Genomic DNA, 21,970 nt, shown 5'->3' on the forward strand with positions numbered 1-21,970 from the left:
CTTCATGAATTTTCTCTGGATGAAACTGAAATGGGTTCAGTATGAGAAAAAAACACCCCAAATATGGAGTCAGAATACCTGGGGCCTTCTTACGGCTTCACCATTTACTTAGTTGCATTATATGTCACTGGACAACCCACTTCAAGTCTCTGAGCCTTTTTACAAAATGAGGGGGTTTGACTAGGATAGTATTTCTCAAACTTTTGTTGGCAATTCACTAAAAAAACATTTTTTATTTCACAACCCAGTATACACATACCTCTTGAAATGAAAAATTAATGAATACTTATATGCAATATACTTTAATATTTCCTATTTTATTCTAGTTCTTAAGAAAATTACTGGTTGATAGGATAGCAAAAATTAAATGACATAATAACAATAATAAGGATGTAGACAAACTGGAACCCTCACACACTGCTGGTGAGAATGTAAATTAGTGCAGATAATGTGGAAGATACGGCAGTTAAATAAGAAGTTAAACACAGAATTACCACACGATTCGGCAATTCCCCTCCTAAGTATATATCCAAAAGAATTAAAAATAGGTCTTCAAACAAAACCTTACAGCCCTGGCCAGATGGCTCAGTTGGTTGGAATGTTGTCCTGTACACCAAAAGGCTGTGGGTTCGATTGCCAGTCAAGGCACATACCTAGGTTGTGGGTTTGATCCCTAGTTTCTCTCCTCCTCTCTCTCTAAAATCAATGAACATATCTTCAAGTGAAGATTAAAAAAAATTTTTTTAAATCTTTTTAATGGAAGGGCAGATAAAGTGCTTCTCAGATAAGGTCAAATTCAAGGACTTCATCATCACCAAGCCCTTATTATATGAAATGTTAAAGGGACTTTTCTAAAAAATAGAAGATAAAAAATATGAACATTGAAAGGATAGCAAACTCACAGTTATTAACAACCACACCTAAAACAAAAGCAAACTAAGAGGACAGCTAGATCAGGAGTGGAACCATAGAAATGGAGATCACATGGAGAGTTAGCAACAGGGGAGTGGGAGGAGGAGAAGGGGGGAGAAGGTACAGAGAATAAGTAGCACAGACAGTAGGTAGAAAATAGGGGGGAGGGCAAGAGTAGTGTGGGAAATATAGAAGCTAAAGAACTTCAGACACGTGGACATAAACTAAAGGGGAGGAATGGTGAGGGAGGGGGTGTGCAAGGCGGAGGGGAATGAAGGGGGGGAAGGGACAACTGTAATGGCATAATCAATAAAATATATTTTTTTAAAAAGAAACAAACACAATAATAAACTTTTAAAAAACCGGAAAAAAAACTTTTACATGAAGATTCGTAACAGTACTATTCCCAATAGCCAAAAGGTGGAACAACCCAAATGTCCCATCAACAGATGAATGGATAAACAAAACAGTGGTTTATCCATACAATGGACTATTACCCAGCTATAAAAAGGGATGAGGTACTGGTTCATGCTACAACACAGTTGAAACTTGAAAACATTATGCTATGAATGAAAAAAAGTGAAAAAAAGCCAGTCACAAAAGGCCACATACTTTGTGATTCAGTTATATGAATGAAATGTCTCAAATAAAGAAAGGTTGTCAGAAGTTAGGGGAGGGGAGAATATGAAGTGATTGCTAACGGATATGGTTTGTCTTCTGGGGGTAACAAAACCCCCCTCTGGAATTATATAGTGGTGATGGGTACAAAATCTTGTGAATATGCTAAAAACTCATGAACTGTACATTTTATAAGAGTGGATTTTATGATATGTGAATTACATCTTAATGAACCGGCTATTTAGAAAATGGGATTAAAAATTACTATTTAAGATCCACAAAGTAGTTTCATGGACTAGAAAATTACATGATCTCTATGGTGGCTTCTGGTCCTACAAAAGTTAAACTTGAGTCAAACCTACATCGTGCCAAATGCGTATGAACACTTTCTCCCTTGGTCGTCAAGAGAATCCTAAAACTGAGGCTCAGAAAAGTGAAGTAATGTCTCCATGTCAAATGCAACTAAGTTTAGATAAAAAGTAAACTCTAATCTGATTCCAGACATCCCCTGCGCCTTACAATATGCAACGATGTCATGCGTTTCTGAACATAAAATGTCAAGTCTTTGAAAGAGGGATAAAATTAAAATGTACTATTACTTGCTAGGTGAAATTAAGTTTGGATGCATGTGTCAAAGACAGAATGGTGTAGCAATTAATCATTTTTTCAACAGAATTATGCATCGTTAACAACCAAGCATTACATGACTAAACTTATATTCTAATATTTTTTTTAATCTTTATTTTAGATTCGCTCTCATTTTGGCAATCTTAAAAAATGAAAAAAATTTCAAATGGTGCCAACATTTTATACATTAAACCTAATACCAATAGCTCTGTTCATTTCACTTCCAGAAAGAAAAAAATAAAAAGTCCCTCAAAGAATGGCTAATACAGTGCGAAAATATCTACAGTACCTATAGCAGTTGAGTGTAAATTTAATGGCAAGAATAATTAATTCTCAGGAGTAGGCTGACCTTAAGGTTTATTGCCACTGGAATTTTGTTTGTTGGCTTTAAATGAACTTTATTTTAAAGCCAATATTAAAAGAAGTTCGTCACAGTCCAGCAATATTTCAGAATATGGCACAATCAATCAAAAGTCAAACACTGTCAGAAATAAATGTGGAAGAGATATTTTACTTTACAATGTCAAACACAAAAGTACCTTTGACTTAACAGTTTGAATATTCAGAGCTATCTGGCAAAAAATATGTAGACACTAATCAATATTGAAACATGCTATTATTAACATTATAAAAATTATAAAAATATTCTATTCACAGTTTTCTTCTCCTTGGTATGTTTTTAAAATTTTTTTCTTCACATTAATAGCATGTTCTTATGGCATAAATAAGAAAGCTCCTAATGACAAATTCCAGGAGTCTCTTTTATTAACTACAAAGCACACAGCTTACCAGGTGTGTGCACGGCGCTTGAGTGGGCCTTGCCTAAACTCTTTTCAGAGATCCAGTAATCATATAGTCACATACATGATAGACTGCAGTGTTTTCTGAGTTTATTTCCTTTAAATGTTGTCTATTGTATTTACTTGTCCACAACTGTGGCCCAAAATTACTTATTTGTGGATACAAAAACCAACGCACTGAAATCTATAATCTGGACATGTCTGAAAATGACTCTGCTCTACCTCATCCCACTTTAACCTGCATTCTGTTCTTCTCTTAGGATTTCTCTCACAAGATAGTTTGTTTATAAGTGAAACTAGACAATGATATTCTATTTGTAGCAAGTTTTAATAACTCATGCGAATTTTACAGAAGGCCTCCCCAATATATCAATTTTTTATAATTTATAATACTAATATTAATTACTCATTTGGAATTAATTAAAAATATTCTGAATACATCAAAATTGTTTATACTTAATAATACTATTATTAAATTATTCATTTGAATGAAGTTCCCATATCACTATTTTCTAATTTCTAATAAGGTTCTGAGTGCTTTTAAACAAGAAAATTCAATCTATACTTTCTGAATATTTTCTGTTGAATCCATCTGGAAATTTTTTTTCACTTTTGTGGTTTGTGTATTTATTTAACAAATTTAGCATAGCATTTACTCTGTAACAGATACTATTTACTCTAAGTGTGTTAGAAAATTATACCCACTTACCTTATGCACATTTCCATAGTCTGAAAATTCAAGGCACACTTGCACTCACACTGGGAGAGCTGTTACCAGCGCATTCTTGGGGGGAATGTGACATGGCGCATCTGCGGTGGGAAACTGTAAGGTGGTTCCTCCATCCCTGCGCTTCTGTTACCGCAGTGCCACACTTAGAAATGCTTTCATGAAACACCACCACCCAGCCCATTAAAGTACCTAACCTTTCCAATCACATTTTCGGGTCTTGAAAGAATTCTTTTCTCTACTCACAGATCAATGATGTGTCATCTGGAAACTGAAGGCTCCCTCTGAAAGAAATAAATCAGCCGCCCTATTCTTTCCTCACTTAAAACAAGGCTGCTGCTGGCTGTAAAAAGGGCTGAGAAACTGTCTCCTGGCGTGTGTGTATTAATCAGAACGCTGGCAGGGAGACACATGTGACTTTAAGGGAGTATGTCTGACGTAGTACGATGTGTTGGCAAATTAAGAACAGGAAAAGAATGTTTGTTACAAAGCTATTAAACTTCATTTTAAAATAAAAACTTAAAATGAGTATATCCAAACACTAAAGCTTTGATCGACAGTTAACGTTTTAACTTACATTAACTTTTCATGGCTCCTACAATTAATACATTTGTGTTGAGTATATTAACATTAAATCTATCACTTACTTCTCAACATACTAATATTCTCCTATTGAAAAAGTGAATTATAGATACCTAATACTACATTTCAAATTACTTTAAAATAAAATATGTAAAACAGCCTTAAGTTCAAGGATTGCACAAAGGTATTTTTACAAACTACCATGAACCGCAACTTGGAAGAATACATAGCTGTCCTTTAACCTATACCTACAGATAAGTTAGCCACCAACATACAAACAGAAAAAGGCAAAAAAAAAAAAAAGAAAAGAAATGGTCTCCAGTTTTCTTGCTTAGGCAAATAAACAAATGAATTAATTCCATAAGTGAATCTGGCTTAAGCTAAATCTGTTTCTTTACTGAGATTACATGAATATTAACTTATTAGATGGACATTTATGCCTGATCTAAGTAGAGCAAATGGACGACTAATACAGCACTCTTAAGGTAATTTAAGAATCTTCCAGGCTTGGGCTAGATGTATTACAATGTAAACTTTTTCCAAGTCACAGAGAATACTTGACAGAATATTTTAATTAAAAAAAAATGGGGCGGTGAGAAATGAGAGCCAGTTAGAAGTAATCAGGAAATATTTTCCTCTAACAAAACTATCAAGAAAAAAGGAACATAAAATTCCTTCAGATGATGTATTAGAAAATATATCATCTTTTGCTTTCACTATTGACATCTGAAGGCATTCAATCAGATTTCACTATCACTGAACACATCAATGTTTCTTCAAACACCTAGAGAAGCATGTATACTGCTTTCTGTCAAGAATTGTGGATCCTTAATAAATTTACAGCAAAGAAAGGAAGCAGATGATGTGGTGTAGAAGAAACTGCTCAAGATTTAGAATAAAGAGACTTAATGGAAAGCAAATCCAGTACATAAGGTACCTTCAGGAAAACCAAAAAAGGTAGTCCTTCTCTCGGTAGCCAGAGCTCTGGCCCAGTGAGTGAAGACAGCCAGGATGCCAGTCTCCGCCCAAACCCTCTTTGCTCTGTGTAACACTCCAGCTACAGACCCAGAGCAGGGAAGTTCTAATTTGGCTCCACCACTTACAAGCGTGGAGTCTTAAACTGGTGATTTAACTGAGGTTCGATTTCTTTATCTCCAAAATGGCAATTACAAAGCCCTGTTAACAGGACTACTGTGGATATGACATAAAATGATGTTTGTTATGACACTTAAAGGAATACAAATAAACGTACATTCTTAACACTAGTTCAGTGGCCCCTCTTGTGTGTGCAGGAAGGAAGGGCGATAAGTTTGATGATCAAAAACTCTAAGTTTGGAAATTTACACTTGATACCAATGTCTACTGTAGACTCATAATGCATGTTCCCATTCTAGAAGCTCTAAGAAGTCCTGTAATGAGAAGCTGTTTAATATATTTAACCCACTATTCTCAAAATTTATTTGATCACAGAACTTTTTTTTGTTTGTATCTATTAAAATCTCATAGCACTAGCTTCCCCCGCCCCCCGCATGGTATTAGAATAGACAGCACAGGGGATTTTGAGCCATGTTTTATGTGTATAACGCCACATAAACAGCATCAGTTCTTCGTAATGGTATTAAAATCAAGTGTTTTAAGATACAGATACCAGCCCTGGCTGGTGTAGCTCAATGGATTGAGTGCGGGCCTGCGAACCAGCCAATCGCGGTTCAATTTCCAGTCAGGGCACATGCCTGGGTTGCAGGCCAGTTCCCAGCAGGGGACACACCAGAGGCAACCATACATTGGCATTTCTCTCCCTCTCTCCTTCCCTTCCCCTCTAAAGATAAGTAAATAAAATCTTTTAAGAAAAGATACAGATATTAATTTTATTACTACTTTACAAACTTTAATGAAATCAGAAGTTCAAAATCTGAAAACTGCTTTTGAGTAATTTTGATATAAAAGTTTGAGTTTGAAATAAAAGGTGAATTTCAAGGCTTTAAATTTAAATTTCAAGAATTTTATATTCTTTTATACTCCTCTGCCATCCTATACACATTTATGTTAAGACAAGAGAAAGAAAAGCAAAATATTTTCTATTATTTTGTTTTTACTTACCTAATATTTTCACAGCATAATGAGGACTTTCTAAGACAATTCCTTCCTCTGTATCAAATATAGGGTTATCTATTCCAGTCTTTGGAGGAATTTGAGCTAGTTTCTTAAGTCTCATGGAAGAATTAAGGTCAAGTTCTTGTTTTTTCCCTTCTTCTTCTCGCCTACGCCTCATGTCCTCCTGTTGTTGCCGAATACGCTCCAGCTGCGCACTTCGACGTACAGGCATCATCCTGGAGCCCAGGTCTCCAGGGCAGTCAACAGCCATCTCTCGGTGCTTCTGATGTTCCTCTGGTGATGCAAGATCAACACTTTTTACTTCGCTGACTGATTCCTCAGTAACATGCCCATTCATATGGGATGTTGTCATGGTTAGCTATAAAAACCTGTACCACTTTTATATATCAATTTTTCCTATAAAGCCAATCTCTTGATTCTGTAGTATAAAATCCATGTTACTTCAAAAAAAAAAACCAAAAACACAAAAAACCAAAAACTTCTCCCATCACATAATAATGCTATGAAAATGTATCCATGAAGGAAATCTAAGAGGAAAGATGGGGAGAAAAAGTGTAAGAGTTACAATATAAAAAACTTCACATAACCCACTTCTAATCCCTATATACAATATAGAAAATATCCCATAAGTATATAATATTAGATTAAGTAGTTTCTGTTGCCCTACAGTTTTCCTTTCATTTTATAGACATTGCTGAGAAATTCAAGGTTCTCATCCCTCTGCCCCCAAAAATAAGTTTCCCCCCAAGAATCTGAAACACATTGTTATTTTATAGCTGAGAAAAATGATATATTAGGAGGTTTAGAAAAATTTGAAGGTAAGAAAGTTTGGGTGCTGGTTTAGTAGAGAATAGGTTGCTTAAGATATAAAGATGCTTTAATCATCTTTGTATAGCTCTCAACACAGTACTTTACACTCAATTAATACACACGAGATTAAAATAACTGCCTAGTTAATTTCTAAAGAAGCTGGCAGCATGTCATGTTGGTGGCTCGAACGAGGTAAAGGTGGTATTCCAGGGGATCCACTTTTAGGAGTTTATAAAATGAAGATACCCAGTAAAAAAAAGAAACTTTAATTAGCAGCTAAGGCACCTACGGGATAAAACCACATTTTATCTCACCACAGTGAGAAAAAGACCAGGTAGGTTATCAGTGTATAACTTGGTCACACTAACAAAAGAATTAGGATTAATTCTCTATGAAGTTCATTCAGAGAAAAATGGTACCCATTACCACTGGAGAACATTTTAAAGCCATACTATATAAGAAAATAAGAACATACTGCACTCAGAGGCCAGAAAACTGAATTTTAATTCTGGCTCTGACACTTCCTCTAGAGAGCTTTATGATCTAGGACTAGTCAGTTTCTCTCTCTGAACCACAGACTCCTTTGGAAAATTTATTCACAGGTTTGTTCTGAGCTTTAAATAATAACATACGCAAGTTTTTAAATTAAAAATATATTTGTATTAATTCTCAGTATTAATTTCTTATGTTTTAAAAATCCTTCAATATATTTTAGACAAGAAAAATATTTTGCTTCATGACACTGGCTTTTCATCAAGCCATTTCTTGAGCATAAAAAGGCAGATTGTTTATATATGTGAAAACCCACACATTAAATCTAATTAGTTTTCTTTTTTCTCAAGACTTTAAAAATATTTACAATAATAAATCTACTACCTCCTTCAGTTGAACATCATTTCAGTGAACAGGTTTGTCAGAGCACATGCCTACTAAGCAAAAGCTGGGTTTTCAGACAAAATTCCAAATGCCAGCCAAACATCTTGCCACAGACTGCTGAACACAAACCCACCTAAATGACCAGGAAAATCACTAGACCAACCACCAGGAAAAGACATACAAACTACATGAGCCACCGGCACTATATTTCACAAGAACTTGGGGAGATTTTTTGGTCTTCTATCCAAATCTTAGCTTCTCTCTATATAACCATGTAATTTACACATAAATATCTTATTGTATCTTATCCATCAGATTGCCTTCTTTTTCATTACAATAACAGCCACTGGAATTACACTGGGAAATTCTTAACTCATGCAAATGCAAATTCAGCTTATTTGATGTTTTCATTACAAGCAGGCAGAAACTTATGTAAGAGTTACTGCAGTTCTGTTCCTAATTTTACAAACAGAGGAGTGTACACATTTCCAGAAAGTTACAACTGTCAACTTTCTCTATTTACAATATTTACTATTAAAAATCAAATTTAATAATGTATTTTTTACTTTATAAGACACTCTACAAAAATCATTATCTGAAACTAAAACTGCCACCTTAAAAACTGTAAGACTGTGTCCACGTTCGGTACGCCAGATCATGGGGGGTGGACTGGGCCAGGTGACCTGGGTAAGAATCCTCATGCTTATCTATCTGGATCTGGCCTTTGACTCTCAGCACAACTTCTGCAACCTGGTATTAATTCACTTAAAACCCCATTTTGGTCATCTCCCTTGGAGGGTTCAGTCTACCGGGAGAGACAGCAAAGCAAACGAATGGTTATTCTTTCCCAGATGGCTTCTCCTCATTACATTCTAAACTCATTCAAGACAGGTGTCATCTCCCAGAGCTTAACAATATAAATGTAACACAGGAAATGCACAATAAATATCTGCTCAACTAAACTTAGAAATGTCATAAATTCAAAGAGGATGCACAGACAAAGGACTCTAAAACGTAGTCTGTGGTGAGGGATCACAGCAAATACTCAAAAGATAAGGATGTATTTGAGAGGCATTTCAAAGAACTAAAGTTAGCCAGGTAGAAGAGACTGTTCCAGGCAGAGGAAATCACAAGACCAACAAGAAGATGGGGTATGAGAGTATGGCACTTTCAAAAAACAGAACAGAATGCAATAAGGCTGAATGGGACAATGGGAGCATGTCACACATGAATAATGATACAAGTGGAGAGGCAAGCAGGGGTCCAGACTGAGAAGGGTTTAAAGACTTTGGCCTTTACCCTGAAAGTAGTAAAACTTACTACAGGAGTTAAAGCAGGAGACAGCAATGATCACACGCACTCTTAGAGAAATACCACTCTGGCAGAAGTGCAGAGGACTGACTGAAGGGTGGCAATGAGACCAGTTTAAAGGCAGCTGTAAGAAACGTGGTCCTGAGAAGAAAACGAAGAAATAGTAATAGTAGTAACCACAACTACAACATTTACTGAGCCCTTATATGCTGCACAATATTGCAAGCACTATACAGTACTCACTCATTTAATCCTCATCACAACTACAAAAATATGTACAAATATGCCTGTTTTACAGATGAGGAATGAGGATGAAAGTGGGCGCTGAAGACAGGATGGAGGAGTAAGGAAGAGGCCACATGAGCCAAAGGCAGGAACAGAAAACATGTAAGAAAGTATAAACGAGGCTGGTTTAACTAAAGCCATCAGTTCATACAACAGGATAGTGGCTAGAAACTTTCTGGGTTCAATTTAAGAACAACAGTCTTAAATATAAGTCTTATTACTCAAGACAGTCGAAAAGCTATCAAAGATTTAGAGAAGAGGGGTGATCTGCACACAACTTTAATTGAGCACTTACCCCTGGCGAGGTACTACGATTAGAGACAAGATCCCTGCCTATTAGTTTACCTACCAAAATGTCCTACATTAATTTAGAAATTAATGTGCCCAGAATTAAACTCATATTTCCCTTTAATCCTCTCCATTTCCTCCATTTTCAAGTCTAATTAATGCCAGTCTACCCACCTAGCTACCCAAGACAACAGAATGCTTAGAACAGAACCAGATCAGACTGTCTAGGATCTAATCCCTGACTACCCTCCTTTCAAGTCTCAGCTCAAACACATCCTCCTCTGGATTTCCATGACTCCCCAGACTGGATATGTAACTCCTCTGGAATTCCACAATCCCAGTCACATCTCTGACCAAACTGGATTGCAACTATTTGTACCACTGTCTGCCTATCAAACTAGAAGCCCTTAGAGGCCAGGACACGGGCTGACTCATCGCTGGACCCGCGACACTGCACAGCACAGGGCCAAGCAAACAGGAGGCTTCAGGGTATGATTCCAGGGCCACTATCTTTGGGTCACCAGGTGGATGGCAATGTCATTGACCAAGACTGAGAGACTACAGGAGAGGGAGGATCAGAAGGGGTGAGAAATGAAAGGGTCCTATGGTTTAGTCTGGGACACTAATTGCACAGTGACTCTGGATCACAGAGGTGATCTCTGGATCACAGATCTAATTAGCAGAGACCTGTCTTAGTCTCTACAGGGATCTCTACAGCCAGGACATCCAGGAAGAGATAGACGCTTAATTAAGTATATGAGCAAATCACTACTGTTTAGAACCTCTGATGGCTTTCTATTGCCTACAGAATAGAGTTTGAAATCACAAGGTAAACCCCGACTTTCTAACTGTATCTTTGACTATGTTCCTGCACAAGCCTTTTAAGTTAGCTTCCTCACCTGTGCCTAACCTGTATCTTTCTTTTTTTTCCTGCCTAAATGCCTATGAACTACAAAATAGGAATGGATTCTCCTTTCCTCTTCTGCCTTCGGGATCTTACTACAAACCCTCACTCCTTGGGTAAGTTTTTCCAGACCACCATGGTTATAATCTTACCATACAACGCTCCACATACAACTCTACTCACAAGTTAATTCATGAAGGCCATGAAAGATTCAAAAAAGTTATTCTAGAGCCAGAAACATTATACAATGTGCTACAGTTTCAGAATTAAGATCATTACAATGTTTAAAGAGGCAAACCATGAATACTCTAGCTTTCTTACATAGGCAATATATGTCAATAAACAGTGAGAGTCCCAGTCCAAAAGAATTGTATTTTCCCTCTCCAAAAGGAAGTAAGTAAGGCAGGCCTTTGTTTGACAATTTAGAAGCTGGTAATGACTGAACTAGAGAATTACCTCCTTTTATGTAAGTAAGAGACCACCTTAAGCAGACAACACAGTTATAAGTTTCTATTCCTCTTTTCTGCCCTGACTGGTGTGGCTCAGTGGACTGAGTGCCAGCCTGCGAACCAAAGGGTCTCGGGTTCCATTCCCAGTCAGGGCACATGCCTGTGCCAGGTCCTGGGTTGGGGGCATGTGAGAAGCAAAACACACCGATGTTTCTTTCCCTCTCTCCTTCCCTTCCCCTCTCTCTAAAAATAAATAAATAAAATCTTTAAAAAAAGTATTCCTCCTTTCTCAATCCTCTAATTATAGACAGTGCATTTCTTAGATGCCTTAAAAGCCCATATTTCAAATCCTCATCAGAGTCCCAGCTCATATCCCTCCCTCCTTGGTGGAAGAAAAACTGAAGAAAAAAATTAAAAATCAATCAGAAGTCTTTACATAGTCCACAAGACAAGAAAATGAATTTTCAGATTGGCAGGCCAAAACTGTTTCAACGTTAACTTCAAACTAGTGGGGAAGAAGGGCTTTGCCTATGTGAATTGGCTACAGGAAAAGGGGAGGTAAAAAGATGCTAAATAAGCTTTAATAAATACAAATTACTGAAATTGGGGAGTGTGAAATAGTAGGAGGAATAGTAGCCCACTGAAAAAGCAACACCAAGAAACAGAACCATTTGTGTGAGAGCTGGAAAACCTGACAGCTTACAATGCAGGAAGGCAATTTCCTATATAATCGGTATGCTAATTTTTAGACAGTGGAAAATGTAAAACATACACTTGATATGCATAAACATGGTTGGCCAACACTAGAGTCCAGAACTTCAGATTATTTTTTCCTATTCATCCTTCCTCCCCTTCTCCCACAAGTAATGCCCTTTGACCAGCAGCTGGGAAGTCTCATTAAGAGATCAGCATTCCTCTGACATTCTAAGAAGTTGGACTATTTGTTTCCATAGAAACAGCTTTTTCAACTAACATAAGATTCAGGCCAAGAATAGTGAAAAGAACTTACATTATGCAAATTGGAAAAACCTTCTCTACTATTCTTTTAGTTTCTCTTCTCTGGTTTTTCACAGAACTCAGGTTTTCTTACTCTGTAAAACAGAAAAGAGGCAATGAATCAAGTATAAAAGTCTGGAGTGTTTTCTAGAGAGAGGGAGTGGAAGGAAAAGGTTAATTAAATATGATATCCAACTGTTTGCAGGTGGCTAGGATTTCTTAGTAAAAAGTAGTAAAAATGCACCCCCTTCCAATCTCTGATGGACATACATTAAAACCAGTATAAATTACCTGAAATCAGTGATTAGAAAGAAGTAAATAAAACTGGGTTAAAAGTTCTTACAGATTATTTTTCATGACATTTTTGACCTTTAGGTAAAAAGTCTCAAACAAAAATGCAGTGTTTTGCCCTGGCTGGCGTAGCTCAGTGGATTGAGCACAGGCCTGCGAACTAGACGATAGAGGTTTGATTCCCAGTCAGGACACATGCCTGGGTTGCAAACCAGTTCCCAGCAGGGGACTCAAGAGAGGCAACCATACACTGATAGTTTCTCTCCCTTTCTCCTTCCTTTCCCCTCTAAAGATAAATAAATGAAACCTTTTAAAAAATGCAGTGTTTTGTTCTTTGTTTTAACTATAATTACTGGACCAATTTTAAACATTATAAATAGTTTATGATGCCAATAAAATAAGCTTAGAAAATGAGACTTTGACAGATGGGAACCACAGATAATTCAGAGGGGAAATGTCGATGCTACACTGGAGACCAAGACAGAAGAGGATCCTGTCCTAATGGAGCTTACACTCCAGTAGGGCAGCAATTTTTCAACTGAGGTGCCGCAAGAATTTTTAGAACATGTAATATCTGTTTTTTTAAAGATTTTATTATTATTTTTTGGAGTCAGGGGAAGGGAGAAAGGCAGGGAAAGAAACATTGATGCAAGAGAGAAACATCAACTGGGTTACCTTCCAAACTCACCCAGGCCAGGGACCCAACCAGCAACCCATGTGCCCTGACTGGGAATCAAACCAGCGACCTTTCACATGACCACGTCCAACCCACTGAACCACACCAGTCAGGGTGCATTACCTGACTATTTAGTCAGGCGCACTGACCTCTTCTCCCTTAGATTGTCAAATTAAAAAAAATAATGACAGCCAACAGAACAATAGTTGTCTGGTAGGAATGAGGAAAAATTCTACCTTTTGGGGGGTCAGACTGGCAAAAAAATAATGTTTTGGAGTGCTGCAGAACTGCAGTATTTAGTTTGTACATGCCGTGAGATCAAAAAGGTTGAAAACCACTGTGGCAGACTGGCAGAACAGCTGCAATGGACAGAAGCTACAGAAACTGTCAAGAAGGAGGACCATTCCCCACCTGATTTATAGCTTAAAACCAGCAGAGACCAGCTGGATACAACATGGCGACTAATTTCACCTAATGGCAACCTCTAGCCTAATTATAAGCTCAATGTAATATGTTAGCATGCTAAACAACACAACCCATCGTGAAACGGGCTCAGAAACAGAAAGCCCATATAAGGACACAAAACAGGTAATAGAGCTCCTCTGAGAAATTCCCACCCCTTTTCCAGGGGATCCTATTTCTCCCCCTCACTGAATACTCTAACCCCCACTTAAACAAACCCCAATAAAGGAAGCAGAGTCTGCTGAAGGAGGGTTGCTTGGTCTGTGGAGTAGCTCTCTCTCTGTCTCACTGCTTCAGTAATAAAATCCCTTTTACTTTAAACTCTATGCTGGGTCGCATATGAATTCTTTCCCATGCCAAGCCAAGAACCCACAATGGGTGGCAGACTCTTGGGTCCCCCACACTTCTGGAATACCTGCACCAATATAATATAGGCAGTGATGCTTAGAAGGGGCAGCACTAGATAATATGGTCAGGGAAGCCCTATTTTAAGAGAGACCTGAATGAAAACAAAGTGAGTGAGCTATGAGAGCATCCAGAAATAAGTTTCTAGGTTGAGGGACTTGAAAGTACATTTCTATATGGATGTCACTAGGAATCTCAATTTCGATATACAGATGCTCCTCGACTTAGGATGGAGTCACATCACAATAAACCCATAGTAAGCTGACAATACCCTAAGTCGACAGTGCATTTAATACTGCACTGTATCAGGTGTTCTCCCTCGTGCTCCCGTGGCTGCCTGGGAGCTATGGCTTGTTGCCACTGCCTAGAAACATGAGGGAGTGTAGTACCCCGTATACGGCTGGGCTTGGAGAAAAAAACAAAATTCAAAATTTGAAGTACGGGTTCTACTAAATGCACACTGCTTTCACACCATCATAAAGTTGAAAAAGCTTAATTGGAACCATCATTAGTCAGGGACCATGTGTATCCCAAACTGACAACCTCTTTCCTACCATTAATTATACCACCACCTCCAAGATCTTGATCTTTCTCAAGCCCTATTTATCCAATCAGTTGCCAAAATGATTTCACAAGGCTTTTAGAATCCACTGAATGGTGGCAGAATATGCTACTAAAGAAACTGTTAAGAAAACGAAAAGGCAAAAAAAATAATTGTGAAATATTTGCCTGCTATAACTACTCTTATGACTCAGTAAGTCAAATATCAACTTTTAAAAAATAGTGCAAGAGATTTGACCACTTCAACAAGGCAGACGGACAAATGACAAAAATAATCACTTGGGGAGGTATCTCAACATCATTAATCTTTAGAAAAATCCAAATTAAAACCACAAGGTAGTGACATAAGAATAGAAAGAAATTGCTGGACTAGGACTGAGTCCAGAAGTAAACTCTCAAATTTATAGGCAACTGATTTTTAAACAAAATATCAAGACTATCAAATGGGGGAAAACATTCTCTTCAACAAAGAGTGCGAGGACAACTGAATATCCAAATAAAACGAGTGAGGCTGGACCCCTACCTCACACACCACATACAAAAATCGACTCAAAAATGGATCAAAAATGCAAATGTATGGACTGAAACCATAGAACTCTTACAAGAATATACAGTGGAAATCTTTATGACCCTGGACTAGGCAATCACTTAAGGTAGGACACCAAAAGCACAAGCAACAATAAAACAGATAAAAATTACTCATCATCAACATTAAAAACTCTGTGCTTTGAAGGGCATCATCAAAAAAGTGAAAAGACAATCCATGGAAGTGGAGACAACTCACACATCATGTATCTGACTGGGGACTTGTATATCATATCACTCTGTAATAAAAAGATGAGCCCTGGCTGGTGTGACTCGGTTGGATGGGGTGCCATCCTGTAACCCGAAAGGTCTCGGGCTCAGTTCCCCGCCAGGGACGCGAGTTCAGTCCTCAGGCACAGTGCGTGCAAAGAAGCAACTGATTGATGTTTCTCTCTCACATCAACATTTCTCTCCCTGTCTCTAAAATTAGTAAGTGTATCTTTGGCCAAGGATTAAAAAAAAGAGAGAGAAATAGCCTGATTTAAAAATGGGAAGAGAACTTCCATACAGTTCTCCAAAGAAGATATACAAATGGCTGTTAGTAAGCATATGAAATGATACTCTGCATTACTGGTCATCAGAGAAGAGCTAATCAAAAATACAAGACCTGTCAGAAGGGCAGTGTCAACAGGACAAGGAATAACAAGTGCTGGCGAGGATGCAGAGAAAAGGGAATTCTCATGTGCTGCTGACGGGAATGGGGACTGGTGCAGCCACTGTGGAAAATAGTAGGAGGTTCCTCAAAAAATTAAAAAATGGAGCTACCACATAATCCAGCAATTCTACTTCTGGGTGTTTGTCCAAAGAAATCGAAAACACTCATTTGAACAGCTATAGGCACTCCTACATCCACTGCAGCATTTACAATAACCAAGATTTGTTAATAACCTAAATACATGCCCATCAATGAATGAGTAAAGAGGATGTGATATGATAAACACACTCACAAAATGGCACACTACTCAGACATTTAAAAAAAAAGAAATTTTGCTATTTGCAACAGCATGGGTGGGTCTGGGGGGAATTATGCTAAGTGAGATAAGTCAGACAGAAAGAAAAACGCTGCATGATTTCATTCATATGCAATCTTAAAACAACAACAAATGAACAAACAAGCAAACAAATCTCATATACAGACAACAGATAGGTCGTTGCAGGGCTGGGGGGGGCAGTGTTGGGGCTTAGGCAAAATTGGTGAAGGGGACCAAGAGGTACAAACTTTCAGATATAAAAATAAATAAGTCATGGGGATGTTACGTTCAGCATGATTACTATAATCAATACATTGCAAATTTGAAAGCTGCCAAGAAAGTTTTATAACTTTGTTTTGGAACAGATGGGTAAGACCTATTGTGGTGATCATTTTGCAATGTACGAAAAAGTCAAATTATTATGCTGTACATCTAAAATTAATGTGATATTGTATGTCAATTATACTTGAATTAACAAAGAGAAACCATCCAGCACCCGCTAGGATGGTGAGGTACTCATGCAGAGGAACTGGGGCGCCCGCATACAGAGCTGGCGGGCACGGCGAAGCCCGCGGCGCCACTAGAAAACAGCAAGGCAAGCTCTTAAAAAGCCAAACACAGACTAGCAATATTCTCCAGCAACTCCACTCATAGGTAGACACCCAAGAGAAACGGGAACATATTTATATGCAAAACACCTGCACAAAAATGTTCATAGCAGCATAATTCCTAATAGCCCCAAATTAGGGAAAAATCCCAATGTCCATCAAGTGATGAATAAAATGTTGTATATCCATAATAAAATATCATTGAGCAATAAAAAGAAATAAAGTACTGATACATGATACAACATATATGAACCCTGAAAACAGAGGTCAAAGAGGCCAGTTAATTTTCTACACACAACTGACCTCACATATACTGCATGGTTCTAGTCATGAAATGTCCAGAACAGACAAATGTATAGAGAAAGACAGTAGATTAGTGGCTGCCTAGAGGTGGGGCTGAGTGGTTGGGGTGCAGGGTTTTTTGTGGGGGGATGATGAAAATGTTTAAAATTAATTGTGGTGATCACTGAATAACTCCGAATATATATAAAGCCACTGTACACTTGAATATACATAAAGCCACTGTACACTATGGATGAACGGTATGGTATGTGAGTTGTGTCTCAATAAAGCTCTTAAAAAAAGAATAAAATGCCATTGCAAACACAATAAAATAGCTAAAATTAAAAAGACTGATAATACTAAGTACTGGAGAGGACATGGAGAACCAAAATGCTCAAACAATGCTGATGAGGATGTTGTAAAATAGTAGTTAGGCAGTTTCTTCAAATGTTAAACATATAAGATATAATCCAGTGATTCCACACAAGAAAAACAAAAACGTACTTTTATTTGTAAAAAATCACAAAGACTTGTGGGGAATACTCAAAGAAGCCTTGTAGATAAAATTGAACACAACCCAAATGTCCTTTAGCTGGTGAACAGACAAAATACAGAATACTACCAGTAATAAAAGAGAATGAACTAGTGATGATACGCAACAACACGGATGGCCTGCAAAACACGATGCCACACACGAGAGCACACACTGCACGATTCCATCCACCCATTTCCAGGAGAGGCAAAGCCAGCCCTGTCCGAGAAACAGTTCGGTGGTTTCCTAGAACTGGGAGTGGGAGCAGAAACTGGCTACAAAAAGATAAGGGAATTTTTTCTAGGTGATCGAAGTGTAATAAAAATACCTTTCAGTGATATCTGCATGATGATAAAAATTACTAAAACTCAAACTATACCCATAAAAGTTTTTAAAACTTATCAAAATTGGTGAATTTTAACATAAGCATACCTACTGAGCTCATTTTAAATAGACACTTAAATTTGCATCTTATCACATGTAAATTATATCTCAACAAACCAATTTTTTAAAAAGACCATTGTATATTCCAAAAATAAGTCACATACTGACATCACACAAGGAACCCGTTTACTCAATAAATGTTTAACTCAGTGCATACATTTCTTTCCATCAACGAACAGCATCATCTTCACAGAGAATGAACTCAGTTATGCCTGAAAGTAAGTAAATGCAAGTCTAAACTCAAATACATTTGGGCTGGTTATGCAAAGAATTAGCTCAAAAGTTATTATTGACAACAATTTAGACAAAACTATACAGACTCAACCAATAGTTAACTGAGAAACTAATTTTTTGATTATTCACATTAGAGAATGAAACATATTTTTAAAATATTTATTTGAAGTAAACTGAACTTGTTTAACTCAATAGGTGCAATGTAAAAAAAAATCAGCTATTAACTGACAAATCAAGCTCTTTACATCAACTAACTACTGTGTATTTAGAATGTACCATGCCAGATAAGGTTGTAAAGAATGGAAGTAAAATTCCCTTAAGAAAAAAATTTCCAAGTAAAAATCAAATTAAAAAGAGCAAAAATTTCAAAGGGAAGTAGTGGTAACATACATTATGACTAACAACACATAAATCGTCTGCCCTCAGATAGCAAAAGAAAATACACCACCTTCTCAGATGTAAACTTTCAGAGAAAGCAATTTGAACATTCCTGGCAAAAACTATAGATATTTAAAACACACCTGAAATAAAAAGATTTAGTCTACAAGTTCCTATTCTTACCCCATGATTCTAGGCCATAAAATTGCCTTGAAACAAACAAACAAAAAGACAACATGGAAAACATGCTAGAAAAATACTGCTGCTAATTTATAACCTATTAAACATCTATATCCTAAAATCCTCATTTAAACAAACTTTAGCAAAAATTTATTTACAAATACCATCCCCCTGACTCCTGAACTTTTGCATTCCAGTGGTTCTCAATCAAGGGTGACTCTTCCTTCCCCTGTCATCATCAGAATTTTGACAACATCTGGACATATCTTTTACTGTCAGGACTCGGTTGAGTGCTAATGGTACCTGTTGTACTAGCAGAGGTCTGGAACACTGCTAAACATGTACAGGACAGCCCCCATAACAAGGAATTATCCAGTCAACACGTCAATACCACCGATATTGAGAAACTGTGAGTCAAACAAAGCAAACAATGGAACATCAACTAATTCAAAATTGAGGCACTTACCCATTCAATAATATTCAGAAAGTTTTTCACACATTCAAGACAAACTTTAAATAGCCCAGCTCCCTTGTTAACCTCCTGGTGGTATTTCTGCTTATTGTGTCATGACTCTTTTTCATGTACTGTTGGTTTCAAATAATTAATAAATGGTGAGCCTAGAAGATCCTTAAAATAATCTAGTCCAGTGTTTCTCAAAATGTTCAGGAAGGGACTTCAAGGGTCATCTTGGTAGTGGATGGGAAGATAAGGGCAGAAGCTAACTTTTTCTTTATAAGATTCAAGGGAAAAATGTTCTAACTTAAATGTTTAAATAACAAAACAAACTTTGATTTATTTAATGAATTCTTATTTTACATACGACAAAGGAAGGATCAGAAAATTTAAGTCTCTTGCCAAGGAGACTGAGTATTTGTTACACAAATACTTGGTGGCAGAAATCAACAAACCCAGAAACTCAACGAAGCAATGACTGCCAACAGGATAGCAACAGTATAAACAGAATAAGAACTACTGCCAAATAAACTGCTTTACATTGTATACTGGAACCTGAGTGGGAAAGCAAGGCCAATTTTAGTAATATATCCAGCCTATAATAAATCACCCACCATTAAATGCTTACAATCTAGCCAGAGAGACAAAACATGCATATAAAATAATAATTTAAGTAGCTACAGTAAGTGGCTCAGGCCCTGGCTGGTGTGGTTCAGCAGGTTGAGCGCCAGCCTGCGAACTGAAAGGTAGCCAGTTCGATTCCAATAAGGGCACGTGCCTGGGCTGCAGGCCAGGTCCTGAGTTTGGGATGTGAGAGAGGTAACCAATTGATGTTTCTCTTCCACGCTGTTGTTTCTTCTTCTCTCCCTCCCTTCTCCTCTCTCCAAAAAATAAATAAAATCTTTAAAAAAAGAGAGTGGCCCAAACAAGACCAAAAAAGTATAGACAAAACATACTTAATGACCATATTATTTACTGTGTGCTGAACACAGCGCCACAACACTCAATGTTGTTAATCCTCAAACAGTCCTACAACTTTAGGTACTCTTGTTATCCCCAATGACAAGTGAGACCGGTTTAAAGAAGCAAAGATTCTGCCCAAAGAGCACCTCTAAATAAATATTCCACAGTTGTAATAGGTATTCTGTGTTATATGGTTTCACAACCACTATAACATGGTTTTTACAACATCCTTGTGCGGCATTTTCCAGAGGATGAAAGTAGAATAATTATGTAAAAGGTCTGAGTAAGCAGTGATGGTGACAGTGGAAAACAGCAGAAGTAAAAGCAACAGCACTACTTGCCAGGCAGAGTGCCAAGAATTTCACACATTATCATCTCATTCAATCCTTTCAACTCCTCAAAGTCACCCTCAGTTTACACATGTGGAAGACAAACGTGGAGAGGTTAAGTTGCTTCCCAAGGTCATAAACCTAAATGGCAGAGTGGAGACTCATACCAAGTCTCCATGACTTCAGAACAGAAGCTCTTTCCTTTTGCCAGTATTTTTCTTTAAAGATTTTACTTATTTATCTTTAGAGGGGAAGGGAAGGACAGGAGAGAAATATTAATGTATGGTTGCCTCTCATGTGTCCCCTGCTGGGAACTGGCCTGCAACCCAGGCATGTGCCCTGAGTGGGAATCGAACCTCGATCGTCTGGTTTGCAGACCTGTGCTCAATCCATTGAGCTATACCAGCCAGGGCTCTCTTGCCACTATTTTTATTTAGTCTTATTCAATACTAAGGAAAAAAAAAAAACTTCTATGGATTATGACAATTCTCGGTTCAGTGCTTTGAAGGGCACCTTTCTATGGTTTTCCTTCACTTGTTCAGCGATATTCTCTTTTAAACAATGAAATCCTATGAAACACATTTTTAAATCCAATACCTAACAGCTGCTTCTTACTTTTTTATACCTAAAACACAGCACTGACCAGAAGAAGTACTCCCAGGAACCAATGGGACTGCGTAATGAGTCATCACTCGCTGTTTCCTTTTACAAATTTGGATATTGCTGTACTGGAGTAGTACCTTGCAGCATAAAGATGGGTTGGGAGAACACGAAATCATTCTGAAAACCAGATAATTAAGCTTTCTACATACTGTATGTAATATTCTCTGAAGTGAAAGTATTATTTGTTTTGTTTTGTTTAATTCAGTGGGAAAATTCTTTGCTTACATTGAACACAAAGTTGCAGGTCTCTGGTGATATTCAAGACCACACACTCATAGATGGAACTGGTTAAAAGCCAAAGAGTATCAAAGATATCAAATACTTGGTTACTCGAACTGCCCCATTATCACCTCCAACAACTTCACAATAAAAGATTAAATGAATCCAAAAGGTTAGTAAAGTTTTTTTTGAAAGGCATTGGGACAAAAGGTAATTTATAACATTTCGAACTGTGACATTTAAAAATTGGATTTTTAAATGTGTGGAATAAAGTTACTTGCAATATGCCTTTTCAGAAGAGTGCTCACGATCAGGAATATATATGGCCTAGTTGCAGAACAAGAACAGTCTCGATAAGAACAGAGCCAATGTAAGAGATAGAAGATAAAGCCAGAGTTGACTCTGAATGCTAAGCTAAATTGTTTGAATTTCT

At 37.4% G+C, this 21,970-nt stretch overlaps 1 protein-coding gene across 5 annotated transcripts in view; it reads right to left on the reverse strand.

Annotated features, from left to right (window-relative positions):
- Positions 1–21,970, reverse strand: part of PALS1 (protein associated with LIN7 1, MAGUK p55 family member) — a 69,366-nt gene that overhangs the window by 33,835 nt on the left and 13,561 nt on the right. Inside the window, exons 2-4 of one of the 5 annotated variants that reach the window (XM_037031248.1) lie at positions 12,314–12,395; positions 8,682–8,872; positions 6,367–6,908 (exon numbers count right to left, since the gene is read on the reverse strand). In XM_037031248.1, the coding sequence (XP_036887143.1) occupies positions 6,367–6,733 (367 nt within the window). In that variant the 5' untranslated portion in view covers positions 6,734–6,908; positions 8,682–8,872; positions 12,314–12,395. The remainder of the gene's footprint in view (positions 1–6,366; positions 6,909–8,681; positions 8,873–12,313; positions 12,396–21,970) is intronic. The other 4 variants (XM_037031250.1, XM_037031247.1, XM_037031249.1 and 1 more) reach the window with 4 other exon arrangements.

The sequence above is a fragment of the Sturnira hondurensis genome, unplaced genomic scaffold (genome assembly GCF_014824575.4).
Source record: "Sturnira hondurensis isolate 20B ecotype Veracruz unplaced genomic scaffold, ASM1482457v3 Scaffold0021143, whole genome shotgun sequence".
NCBI classification, from domain to species: domain Eukaryota; kingdom Metazoa; phylum Chordata; class Mammalia; order Chiroptera; family Phyllostomidae; genus Sturnira; species Sturnira hondurensis.